General features: G+C 40.6%; 1 protein-coding gene and 1 long non-coding RNA gene across 3 annotated transcripts; one reads left to right on the top strand and one right to left on the bottom strand.

The window, feature by feature from the left end:
- Positions 1-3,019: 3,019 nt before the first annotated feature.
- dnaaf4 (dynein axonemal assembly factor 4) lies at positions 3,020-10,060 on the bottom strand. 2 transcript variants are annotated; one of them, XM_034227133.1, is made up of 9 exons: positions 9,825-10,060; positions 9,137-9,284; positions 7,896-8,047; positions 7,556-7,772; positions 7,334-7,479; positions 4,037-4,146; positions 3,804-3,957; positions 3,518-3,623; positions 3,020-3,387 (listed from the first exon to the last, which is right to left on the bottom strand). In XM_034227133.1, exons 1-9 carry the CDS (start codon positions 9,945-9,947, stop codon positions 3,275-3,277), a joined length of 1,269 nt encoding a protein of 422 aa, XP_034083024.1. In that variant the 5' UTR covers positions 9,948-10,060; the 3' UTR covers positions 3,020-3,274. The 2 variants fall into 2 exon arrangements, with proteins under 2 accessions (XP_034083024.1, XP_034083025.1); XM_034227134.1 differs by having other exon boundaries at positions 7,896-8,029.
- A 1,146-nt stretch (positions 10,061-11,206) lies between these two features.
- On the top strand, positions 11,207-13,011 carry LOC117553267. The gene is made up of 3 exons (XR_004570101.1): positions 11,207-11,369; positions 12,690-12,774; positions 12,855-13,011. It is a non-coding gene; the product is annotated as an uncharacterized LOC117553267 (long non-coding RNA).
- The last annotated feature ends 421 nt before the right edge of the window (positions 13,012-13,432 follow it).

Genomic DNA, 13,432 nt, shown 5'->3' with positions numbered 1-13,432 from the left:
ACGGACTGTTAATCGTTGGACCTACTCTTCTGCCGTGAATGAAAGGATTGATTCTCAGTAATCATTTTAAAGTGACAAGAGACATTGGATTAACCTTGAGCAGCGTTTTTATTCCTTTGAACACAACTTTTGATCACAAAACAGCCAAGGTAAGACCTAATTATTGTCATGGATTTGAAAACTGATATTGTTTACTTGCTATGTTCTGGCTGCTAGCTCGGTTAATGTTGTGCCTGTAGTGATGGGGTGTATACCCATGGAATCTGTGGAATCTCAGCTTTCAGAAAAAGTGTTGTTTGTGCAGAAAGTATGAATTATAAACAGGGCTGCACATAACTGGTGCGCAGGTGCGCATGCGCACCTCCGCCAAAAAAAGAGCACCGGGTCATTTGAAAAAATACGCATTTACGTACCAAAATTGAGAGAGAGAGGGAGAGGGAGAAGGGAAAAGAGAGGAGAGAGAAGGGAAAAGAGAGGAGAGAGAAATATATTTGTGAGTTGCATATGAACTCAGGGCCGGCCCGTAGCACTGGCGTTATAGATGTTCGCCTAGGGCGCCAGATCTGGGGAGGCGCTGCGCTGGCAGTTCTGGGAGGGAAAAAGACATTTTTGACTGTTGGGGCTCATCCTAATTTTCGGCCTTGATGTAACAATATTCATAATTAAATGTACCACCCTTTTCACCCCGGTTACACGTTTCATTTGCCCTGTACGATGGGCGCTGTAAGTGATGAAAATGGGGGATGTTGGCTTATCTGGCGCCCGCAGCTCACAGCCAAAATGCGAGTGAGCGAGGGAGAGAGAGAAGGGCGCACCGCCCGGTGTTGTTATTAGAATCTGGTGCTAGCTGCTCTAACGGATATAAGAAGAAGATGTGTCTACAATAATGTGGAGGGAGAGTCCTCTCCAGTCAGACTAAGAGGCTGATAACTACAGCTCAGTGAGGTAAAGGACTCTGAGTGTTTAGATAGTTCACTTTAGTCTAAGTTCAAACAGTTTGGTCACAATTTATGTAAACACATATTTCCAAGGCACTCCTTTATAATTATTGGGATAAACAGGTTTGAAATAATTCCAATGCATACAGTAACCAAAAATATCCTTTAAAACTGGAGAGATACAAAAAAAAATGCATTTAAATAAGATATGAATGAACAACACAAATAAAATAAGTTACATTCATTTGTTATTGGCTATGGTAGGTTATTGGTTATGTTCACATACTTATTTGATTACATCCACTTGTCTAAGATGACAACAGAGACTTTCGACCCAAAACCAGCTGTTGACTTGTGGATGCAAGCAGCTAATCGCAGACTCAACCAGAGAGAAAGAAGTAGGCCTACATCATCAGCTACCATGTCTGACAGAGAGGAAGACAGTGAGGAGAACAGTCAGGAGGGTAGTGATGACAGCTTGTAGGATTACTGGTCGTGCTAATGTTGTCTTATGTTCACCTCTGCATGTGTGTTCTGTGTTCACCTCTGCATGTGTGTTCAGTGCCGTGTGTCTGGCAAATAAAGTCAAGACCCCCTCAAAAGTTACGGTTTATTTCATTTTAAGGATGAGCACCAAGCAACATCTCCAGGTGCTCCTTTGAGAACCAGGGCAAAAAAGTTATGTGCACCCCTGATTATAAATGATCGTTTTTGTGAGTTATGAGCAGAAATAGCAATTGCCCGTGTTTGCCATGGGCTCATTTAGAGGCTTCTTGTGAGACTTCTTTTTCGAAAAACTTTTTTTTTTTCGTATCGTCAGTTAGCCAGGTTTCCTCCGGTCAGATGGGTATGGAACATTAATAGTTTCATGAATGACACTTCAGATATAGCACTGTTGCTACATATATAGCATTTTCGGACCCGAGCTCGGGTCCGTGGGGCTTAAGAGGTTGTAAATAAAGACATTACTGCACAAGTAAAGTCCTGCACTCAAAATCCTACCAAAGTAAAAGTACACAAGTATTATCAGTGTCATAAAGTAACAGTACTAGTTTAAACTGAAACGTTTTAAACGTTCAGTTTTGACTTAATTTAAACTTTACCCTGACAGCAATGCTGTTTATAATTTTGGATTTAGCCAACACAGAGTTGAGTGTTCTACTGGGTTTCCAATGATTTCTGCTCTAATAAAGCAGTAATGCAGCTTTAAAACCCCAACTGTATGACGCGTTTAAAATAAATGGACTTTGGTGGTTGTGTTAACTCAATTACTATTAGTATTACATAGTTTATCATAGTTAGTACAGTGGCGAGCCGTCAGGGGCCTAAGATATTCTACAAAATAATATTTAAAAACATTTAAAAAATAAATAACTTGATTTAATTGTATTTAAAATAACATTTCCAAAGAAATAAATCCTTCAAATCTGCCTTTTCAGTTTATGTTTGAATGTGAAGGGTTAAATGAAAGAAGCTCGTCTCTGCGAGTTACTGTGAAGACAGGAGCTGATTGGTGGTCCAGCTTAAAATTCACCTGCTACAGGGCCCGCTACAGTATAGTAACTGAACGAGAGAGTAATGTCAAATGACAGTACAAACAATTGACCAATCATATCTTACCTCTAAATGGGTGGGTTTTATTATCGCAGACTTTATGACAAGTTCCGCCCGCTGTAAAGTTTATCTTGTTTCCATAGCAACAACAACTTCCTGTCAACAGCGTAATCTCGCCTTCAAAATAAAAGCACGCCAAATTACATTTAAGACATACAACTGCAACGAAAGTAACAAACACAATCCTTTTCAATTCAAAGAACACAAATTGGGTTATTTACAGGTGTTGTTTTGTGTGGTAGAGGGTTTCTTTCATTGATGCATTTTGTTTTGATATTCCGCTGAAGTATATGCTGTGACATAATAACTCTTTTTTTATTTATTTTTTGAGGGAAGGGGTGGGGGTCAGAGGGCCTAGGTATACAAGTCACGGCTCACCACTGAGTTAATAATATGTTATTTTTAAACTCTACTGTATTGTATTTTTCAAACATTTTACTCCTGTGAGTGACATTTATACTGAAAACTTGTTTCGAAAGTAATTTATTCACTTAGGTTACATGGTGATGAAGATCCATTTAATCGCTTATCATTTTAGGTGGTACAACTTTAGACCACACAATGTTGTTCTGCACACACGGTCTACCAGTAATCAGTAATCACTAACAATTCAACACATGTCCTTCATTTTGATTCGTATGCAGCAGCCTTTGGTTCTTTTGTGTCATTTATAAAACCATTGGGTAACAGAGAACAATGAAAAGAGTAGCATTCTGTGTGCTTCAGTGCGTCCCAGTTGCAGAGCCCTGGAGGATGTCTCTGATGGTCTGAGTGTCCGCCTGCAGCGCTGCATTGTGAGGGTCCAGCTTCAGAGCGGCCTGGTAGTCCTGCAGCCCTGAGAAGACGTAGGAGGTCAGCTTACAGGACACTGATTCATATTGTGAATGTTTCATTAAAACCAAGTAAAAAAATGCAAAGTTGTAAAGTAACAGTAGCAAAGCAAATGTTCCTGTTGCTTTTCAAACCTTCTGCATAGAGCTGTAGCTGACAGAAGGCGGACCCCCGGCGGACGCTGGCCCTGGCTCTGGCTGCTGCGTTGGCAGGGACCGCTGGGGTCAGCAGATCCAGAGCCTGCACAGAAACAAGGAGGGAGATGAGTATTGCTTTAAATAATAGCTAGATGCACATTCAATGAGCTTTATAGGCAGCAGTGGTACAAATCTTGGGTGCAAAGTTACAGTTTCCAACAAGACAGTTCTTTGGACTCTCCCTATAACTGTTATTGTTATTGTCAAATACAGGAGTGCACACCTGAGAAGCATCCTCAATGGCCTTATGGAGATTTTTTAACTTCAGATGACAAGCTGCCCTGTTGGAGTGCAGTGCCGGGATCTTGCTGTGGAGCCTGATGGCCAGGTTGTAGGCATTCACTGCCCCCAGGAAGTCTCCAGAAGCAAAACACTTGCTGCAGGGAAGAGTCATTCAGTGATCACATGGTTAAAATAACAAGAACTGGTGCAGTGAGTAGCTGTTATAGCACTTACTCTCCTTTGTCCTTCAACCACTCAGGGTTCCTCTCCTCCTCCCTCAGGTCCTTCAGCTCCTCAACGTCTGCATTTCCTGCACGCCTGGCTTCGGCTTGTTTTTGAAGCCACTGTTGATTCAGATATGAAAAGTGTGATCTGAGTGCTTATTCCGCTCACAAAGCATATCAGTGTAGTTGCCAGCACCGAGAACCCGGAAATGTTGAGTACCCCAAAATCTTATGTCAGAAATGTATAGTACGGGTTCTCAGCACATATAAATATGTGGACAACAGTTAAAGGTGGTTTGTCGGATTTGGACAATTTTGGAGTGGTTTTGCGATTATTGAGGATACTGAATGCATTTCTGACATTTCAGTATACAAAATGGCAGTTTAAACCAGAACGTAGACAATTATTTTTCAAATAAATAGGCAATCTGTCCAATCCAAATTATCCAGAATCGATCTAAAATTGATTTTTTTTTAAATAAAAAAGCATATATGCATTTTTATGCACATGCACATATGGTGGATTTAAGGTTTACTCAAAGCTTTGATAAGATGTTATTTTCTCGGAATGTTTAAAGGCACGATGTTGCAAACACAACATTCAGAATCTGTCAATCCACTGCCTCCAGACTCACTCTTTATGTCTTTTCTGGCCACATGTGGAAGTGCCAAAAAAGAGTGATTTATGGTCTATTATTATAATTTGTTGCAATTCCTTGTTAAAACCAAAACAAAATGTCAGTTCACACATGTCTACATTTATTTTAAATTGTATTACACACACACACACACACACACACACACACACACACACACACACACACACACACACACACACACACACACACACACACACACACACACACACACACACACACACACACACACACACACACACACACACACACACACACACACACACACACACACACACACCCATCAGTCTGATATCAACAGACTGTGTGGTCTAATGTTGTATTCTTTGTAGGGATGCTCCGATCGATCAGCCGCCGATCGATATCGGCCGATATTCACTCTCGGCCGATCGATCGGTGCTCTCTATAAATGACGATCGCGAGAGCCGATCGCATGACGTAAAATACATGACCCTTTTCTCTGTGTGCGGCAAAGCAAGCTCGCCAAAATGGCTTCACCGGTCAGGCAGTTTTTTAAGGTGTCCGAAAATGACAATAAAATAGCGGTATGCAACGTGTGTGAAGCAGAAATCCTGCAGCTCCACCCGCTGTGACGGACCAGTGAGCGGAGCACCACACACTAAGAGTTAGACCTAACACACTTAGCTATTTCATCTACTTCTGGAACAAGCTAAACTAGTTATAAATATATTTATTCTTCACTGTCGGGTCACTCATTACTGGATCAGTGAGCTGCATGAGATACTGGCTGCAGTCGAATAGTCCATTTAGCTTAGGAACCTTCCTAACGGAGTGAAATGACCCGGAAGTCCCTCAGTGGCAGCCATGATAAGTGCCGTTAGAATTCTCTAGAGTCTAGATGATAGGAAAGGAGGTTTCAAACTTCCTTTATAACCTCCTTTAGCTTAGGAACCACTGGAACTCCCTCACCGAAAGGAGAGGAGAAAGTGCTGGCCCACAATGCATTGCAGCCGCAGCATTTGCCGTCACACAACAGTCGGCCGTTCACGGAAACAAACGATTATGACGGAGAAATTATATCATGAATGTTACGGTGCTTATTAAGCTTTTTAAAGTGCTTTGTTTTGAACGTTCATCAGTATTATAATCAAAAAGAGAAATATGAACGTTAGTTTTTACTGAAATGATCAAATAAAGTCAACATCTCACAGTCTTTACTGAGCTGTGTGGGGTTTGTTCAACTTTTAAAAGATGTTTGAATGGTGATATACACAGTGATAGATGTTAAGGACTAACGTTTATAATAAATACATCTGTATTTATTTTAAGATATTTTAATAGTTCATACAATCATACGTATTGGGATCATTTGTATTAATGTGGACCGGAGGGAGAGGGTGACAAGCATAAGTTTCACTTTCCTTTTTTATTTCAATTCCAACTTTGGTCATGAAGAATATGTTTCTCTGTTGTCCACGTTCATAAAGCATAAAGCAACAGCATCAGAGCACGGTGCAGAGTCTCTAGATGAGTTTACAGTAGTCCCTCGTTCTTATTGAACATCCATGTTGTAGTCCTCTGTATAGAAAACTGTAGTTTCCATAGTTCCCCCACAGCAGCAGACGCACATTCATGACGTCCGCTGGCGCATCATAAACACGTCGGATAGTGAAAGTGCATTCGGATTCTCTAAAGTACCGCAGTCTCTTCTCCTAAGTCCTTTTGACTTCTCCTATCCACTATCCCTTAACCCCGTGACGTTTCACTCAGAGGTCAAGGGATAGACGATAGGGTTAGACGTTAGGAGCTGATTTTTGGATTATCCGACTGCAGCCACTGATAGGCTGTCAGGAGAGAGAGAGAGAGAGAGAGAGAGAGAGAGAGGGAGTGGAAAAGAGAGCGCTTCCGCTCATTTCTCCCATGTTATTATCCAAAGTGAATGTAAACTTGAATAATGTATTTCATCTGAATGTAATAATTATGTTGGTTGTTGTTTGTGGAAGCTCCAGTGAATGAGCATTAACTGAGTTTTAAACATCACTTTAAATGGAAGATCCCCATAGGCCCGCCCACTCGATCGGATCGTCGATTCCGGCGATCGGCCGCAAAATTGGCGATCGGAGCATCCCTAATTCTTTGGTCAGCTTTGGTCTCCTCGGCTTGGCCCTACTATGGGCTCTTCGTCCCTGTCCACTTTATTACACAGTAAATGTTTTGTTTCCTGCTTTTCTGATCTGCTCCGGCCTGCAGTCTGTTTCAACTCAAGAGCCCTCTGGCATTTCAGTGGACAGAATCCCTGGATGTTATTAATCTGGTGTAGTTGATCAGCAGTTTGCAGTGGCTGGCTTATAGTTTAACTACCGGTACAACCATATTTGTGTAGTGATTTAAATAGTTTAATTAACTGTTTAGCCTTTTCTGTGTAGCTGAGTACTGATACAAACAAATATTTTTGTCCATAAAATATGCTGATATGAAAAAGTGTTAAACATTGCAGAGCAGAGAGAATGACTAGTGCATTAGGACCTCCTGTATACACATAAACTACAATTAATAGAAGACTACCCACAAAAGTGATCGTCTTTTTTTATTACTCAGGCCAGAATATATTCAAAAAAAGCAGCTGGCACTACCACAACGTACGCCAGGCCTTACACTTGACAAACTGTCAGAGAAGATGATGATCTCACCTCCTCCTCCTCTGGCACTCTTGATTCCCGGAGCGCGGTTGGGAAAATGCGCGGGGTGAATCTGACTTGAATGTTTGCAGCGCGCCTCGGAGCGGGCAGGAGCGCTGGGGTTTTCTGGCTCTTTGCTTCACTGTTGCCTCTTTCATCTAAATGCAGAGATATGATCATTAACATACCAACATCTCAACAGAAGCACATTTGATCACACAGTAAATGACGTACCCAGTTTGACCTTTGCTCCATCTAAGCATCCTTTCTCCTGCTTCTCTGTCGGGGCTTTCAGTTTGTTCTGACGGTCTCTCTGGTCTTGGAGCTTTAGTTTGGCCTCTGTCTCAGCTGTTTCTCTCTGTCTCAGCTGCCATGCTGCCAGCTCTGCTGTCGTCTTCTCTCGCTCATCCTCCTTCCTTTTCACAATTCTGTCTCTTTCCTCCTTTTCAAGCTGAGGTCAAGTAAAACTAATTATAACTCAATATTTCTTGATTCCAGAGCACGATAGTAATGGTATTTTGGTACACTGTGTGATGGGGTCATGAGTAGATTGTGATGTCATTGAAAGTGTTACCTTCATCATTGTCTCCAGTGCATACTTTTTCTCTGCTTGTTGTTTCTCAGCCTTCGATCTGGACTCCGAACACAGCCTCTCCTGGTATTTCAACAGAGCCCTTTCTCTGACCTCCTTCTTCTTTTCTTTATCATCTGAAACACATTGATTTACTATGGTAGATGAATTATAAGGAAATGTACAGTATTGGATATTTTAGTTAAATCAAGCAGATATTCAAAATGGCAATGTTGTAGAAGCAGTAGACTCGGAGTTTACTGATCTCTATCTTTTTATTTCTTAGCCTTTCCAGCCTTTTCCGGCAAAGGTCATGAATAATTTGAACATTGCAAGTAGGGTTAGATTTGGCATGCTGACTAGTTCCTAGGTTTCACTATAATAATGTGGCAGAACAGAGAGCGCAAGTCAAATGACATTAATGGAGAGAAATGAGTGACAGCTGGTCCAGAATGGTCCTGATGTGCAGTAAATATAGACGTCTGTCAGATTCACATTGTGTAATATTAAGAAGAACACTGCAGCCTAGCTGGGTGATGTGTTGAGTACCCTTGTAAATACTTGTATTTTCATCTCATCTTGTCGCTGGGCTTGCCAGTAGGAAGTTGATGAACAATACAGTGTGATAACAGAATGCTATCCCTCAGATTAACACTGGCTTAGTTGGAAACAGTAAATGGACAGCATTTGTATTGCACTGCTCCAGGCTTCCAGACTTTTACAAGCCAGCATTCACACACATTCACACAGAGGCTACCTCACAGGGTGCTCAGGGAAACTAACATTCACACACTGCTGACACACTTTGGGGTTCAGTGCGCAAGGAGATTTCAGACATTTTGATTGTCTGGGGAAACCCATTATTGCCCGTTTTCTCACAGCCTTGTTCATCTGAGCAACTCTGAGTTGAAATACTTTTGAAGTTGTCTTATTGTTAGACAACGTGCCTCGGCCTGTGGCCTTCAATAAACTCTCAATCATTTTGTTTGCCTTAAATGCAGTTGCTAATTTCTGCCTTATTTAATCTTTTTATGGTGTATATTTTTGTTATTAAATTGATGTTTGTCATATTGGAAGTATTTTAAATTGTCTATTTGTGTCTTTTATACTTTTTAGTCTGAGTTTAACTGGTTTCAGGCACTTCAGACAAATTACAAGACTATGATTTTCTCATACATTTCATCAAAGCAATATTTCAATGGGTTTTATGTATGTAAAAGGGGGGGAAAAACGTTTACTCCTACATGTAGTTATCACCAGATGCTCCCAGAATGCATTGGAACATTTTGGCAGAGTGATGACTGCGACTCCATTTCCAACCTTTGCTGTGCTTCTGTCCTCGTCCACAGGTTCAGACAGAAAGGCTTCGAACAGATAGGGGGGGTAATGCACCTGAGCAGAAAACCACGCACAAAACATATTGTTTGCTATTTGAGAAACAAACAAAAAGCACATGCTCTTACATTTGTTTAAACAAATATAAATCATTGCCGATTAGGCATAAGAAAATACAGCTTTGGGATGCGTCAGTTGAAATTGTAATGTTAATGAAACTTTTGTGTACACAGTAAGTACACAGTTGAGTACATTTTACTCAAATTGAAGAAGATTTCACTAATTCGGTTTATATTTTACTCTGCTTTATGGTCATTAGAAACAACTCTACTGCCATTTTACAGAATTGTAAAAGAGTTGTTTATAGAAATATTAAAAAATTAAATGGAATCATGGTGATCTTTAATCTAAACAAGATCAATAAAACCAAACATCACCAAAACTATTTGAATCCCATGACATGGAGATTAACAACTAGACCGACACATGTGTCCTTGTATGTTGTTGCTGGTAAACTAACAAACGCGAAGTGTGTGAGTCATAGACTGTAAAGTACTGTGACTAACCCACTGTGAATGAAACACAGCCCTATGTTACCTTCAGGTACTCTTCTGTAGACAGGAAGTCCACTCTCTCCGCGCGCGCTCCCTTTAAAGGCACGCTGATGAACACCGTGCTGTCCGTCTGAGTCCACGAGTAGTCCGTCACTATTAGCGGCATCTCCGCACAGTACCCGCTCTTTGAAAGCGCAACAAGTCGATGTACTCAGCTCAAAAAACGGACTTCTTCGACAAAAAGCGAGGAGTCTTGAAAGGAGAGATCTAATGCCGCTAAGCGTCCCGTTGCTATGTCGACAGACCGTATGCTCACTTCATGTTCTCGGAAGAAAATCGAAATTGAGAGTTGTAATCAATCCCGATTCTGTACATTTCCTTTTGATTGCCAAAAAGCCTAAATTACAGTTTTTCAATTGCTAAAACACGTTTTTTTTTAAAACAGGGCTCAACATTTACTTTAAAATAAATGTATATTGTTTTAATGCAGCACCTCAAAAAAGATATTAGCCTATGTGCATCAACACATGGTCCTATAGCTGCATTTTGTCCATCCTGTAAACAGTGATTGAGATGAAATAGTAATTTGACTCGAATTTGTCTTGTTTAATGGAAATATTTACTTGTTGCTTTAATACAAATAGTTTTGTTTGTGATAAAGCATTTATCAAACTGAATGTTATATTTTCCCCAGTGATCAGTTAAAACCTGTGTGTAAACTGTTTTGGGAGTTTTATATGTTGAGGTTAATGAGAAAAGCTGTTCTACTGTGTATGTTCAGCTCCATTTTGGGTTAGTGGAAATACTGCCTTAATGCTTTTTAAAACCCTATTTAGCTTTGTAAAACCTTTATTATTCCCCCCCCCCCCTCGAAGTCACACAAGCAATTATATAGGGGATGCAAAATATACATTAAATTACATTATATATGAAATATTAAAACATTTCAGTAAGACTCAGCATCACAGTGATTAAAAAAGCACATGAGCTATTCTCACTTAAAAAATGAATTCAAACTGCTTTCAAGGATTTCATGGCCCCAAGGGGACAGTGTAACAAGCTGCAAATATAACCTGCAAATATAACCAGTTTCTCAGAAACTGTGAGGAGCTCGACGCTCGTGAACTGTCAACGGGAGGGCGGGGGGAGCCTCGCTGCGGGGAAGCAGTGTGTGGACCTGTCAGCGCAACATACGAATTGTGAATGTTGTATAAGTCAAATGTCAAACTTTTGCCAATTGCCATATCAAAACATCAGCTACAATTCACGACATGAAGAAGGCAGTCTCTGCAGAGCACACTATAAAAAAGGATTTTGGAGGGTAGTATACTTTATCCAAGCAAATCATTTAAATTGTACTCAAGGTATATAAGTGAGCATTGTTAGTATATATGAATGGGTAAATTCTACCTACACTACCTAATTTCTGACAGTACCAACTGAAACACAAACAATCTGGGTCAAATCTACTTGAAGACATTAGGCCCACACTGCCCCTTTGCGCATGCGTCTGCGGTGATTCTTGGCTGCAGGCCAGAGGAACGGTTCTCTTTCGCGCCTCCCTCCTGGTGTGTGGAAATATTGGAAGGTAAGATATTACTGTCTATCATGTCCTACATATACATGTTCACGTTTTTTGAGTTTCATCACAAGACTTGTTGTCTGCTTGCTTCACTGTTAGACAAGGAATGTAAGTTTGTTCTCATCTATTATCATCTATTACTCACTGGAAGTCGGTCACTGATGCTAGATAGCTGTAGCTAACATAGGAGCTAAGAGTAAAGCACTATGATGTTTAGCTCCATATTGTTAATAATTGTTATCTGTTGTCTGCAATGAGTTAAGCGTCACGGCGACAGTTGTATGTTAATGTCAGAGCTGGTTAATGTGAGCTAAGCAGCCAAGTTGTGTTTCACGTTAGCATCGTGCATGATTAGCAAAGAGAAGGCTATTGTTTGCTAGCTAAGTACTAACAAGAACAGCGCACGGAAGGCGGCATTCGTTTAAATCAACCTTTGAAGTTGGTCGTCCTCTATAAGTGTGTTTGTCCAATGTTATTTTCTACACATTATCCAATGGACGTGTTACCAAATATTCTAAATGGATACGTGATGCACACTGCAAAAATCAGTAGCCGTTTATTAAATAGCATGTCAGTTCAAGTAATATGACAAACTCTGACCCGGTTGAGTAGTATTGAGTACAGTAACGGTTTGTGGGGGACAAATTCAAATGATGCACAAGGCTAACTAAGTTGAAGCTAGCTTGTAGCATCTCTCTTAGTCTATTTAACGTCGGCCGTCAGTTTCCTCGTGGGTCTGTCCGGGTAATATATACTATGCAGGTCACCCTTGAAAAAGAGATCTTTTGATCTCAAGGGGCTTTCACCTGGTTAAATAAAGGCTACAAACAAACTATATATATTGTTGTGTTCGGTCGCTCTGTGCTTAACAATATGTGAGAGTGAAATACAGTTTGTCCCGTTTGATGAATGGGACACGGTGTTGTTAAACTCCAGCCCCGGCGCGCGTGAACAAGTAGCATTCATATGAGCGTGCATGCAACGATAAATACTGAGACAACTATCTCGCGACCTTCTCTTAGTGAAAAATATATTCTGCCAAGCCACAGTAATAATGATTTATGATTCATTTGTCTTTTTTGAGGTATAGCTGCAGCAATAGCCTATAGACTTATGTTTACATTAAGCTTACTGTATATTATCGTGAGGACTGGAGAGATTACCACGGAGCAGAGCCAAAGCTCATTGTTATATATTTTAGGATTTTTCTACATATACATGTTTAATTGTGTTATTTTGTTGGTAATGTTCAGTGTAAGAAATGTGAATATAAGTGTAACATCCTCAGAGACGGCACCTAAGTCCTATGCATTTTAAATCCTGCAGACAATTTGGAGTGGAGGTGGTGACCCTCAGCCCACGTGTCAGTGTCTTCAAGGAGAGATGGCCTGGTTTATTCAATGAGGCTCAGGTGAGAACGTTACGTGTATTTGTTTCCATTTCAACTCACTGTTGTGAGTAATGAGTGTTGTCTCCTATGCTCTTTATTAGATCAAGGAGGAGTTCCGACACATAACAACTCTTTCACTGGAAGAGACTTTGATGCTGAAACTGGATGGGTACACTAACACCACTCGCTCCAGCTGATGCGTGCCAAAGGAGGAGATGCTGGCTCCAGGATGCGCCCTCTTCTGAGCACAATTGATGAGGCACATTTATTTAAATGTTTCATTCAAGAATATGAAAATGCAGAAATAAGTCTTGTCACTAAAATGCATTTCCTCACAGGCCCAGAGTGTTGGGAAAAAGAGATGCAGTGGCCAGGTGCCTGATTGAAGACCTTGGGGAACGCCAAGAAGACCTTTTTCAAGACAGCCAGGTATGTCGTTAAAGACTGATCACTTCAAGATTTTAACGGAGTTATTTCGGAGGTCGCTCTGATACCATGGTTTAATTTCTGTGATTAACCACTCTTACACCTAACAAATAAATATGCAATTTATTGCTGTAAATCTGTAAACATCTTATTGTTTTTATAAATGGTTTAGCATTCACAGGAAAATGATTTAGGGATAATGTACTGATGTGCTTAGCTACTTAACATATACAACTACCTAAAAACAAAAACC

Source organism: Gymnodraco acuticeps, unplaced genomic scaffold, assembly GCF_902827175.1.
Source record: "Gymnodraco acuticeps unplaced genomic scaffold, fGymAcu1.1, whole genome shotgun sequence".
Classification (NCBI taxonomy): domain Eukaryota; kingdom Metazoa; phylum Chordata; class Actinopteri; order Perciformes; family Bathydraconidae; genus Gymnodraco; species Gymnodraco acuticeps.
This window is presented reverse-complemented; position numbering and strand designations above follow the sequence as displayed.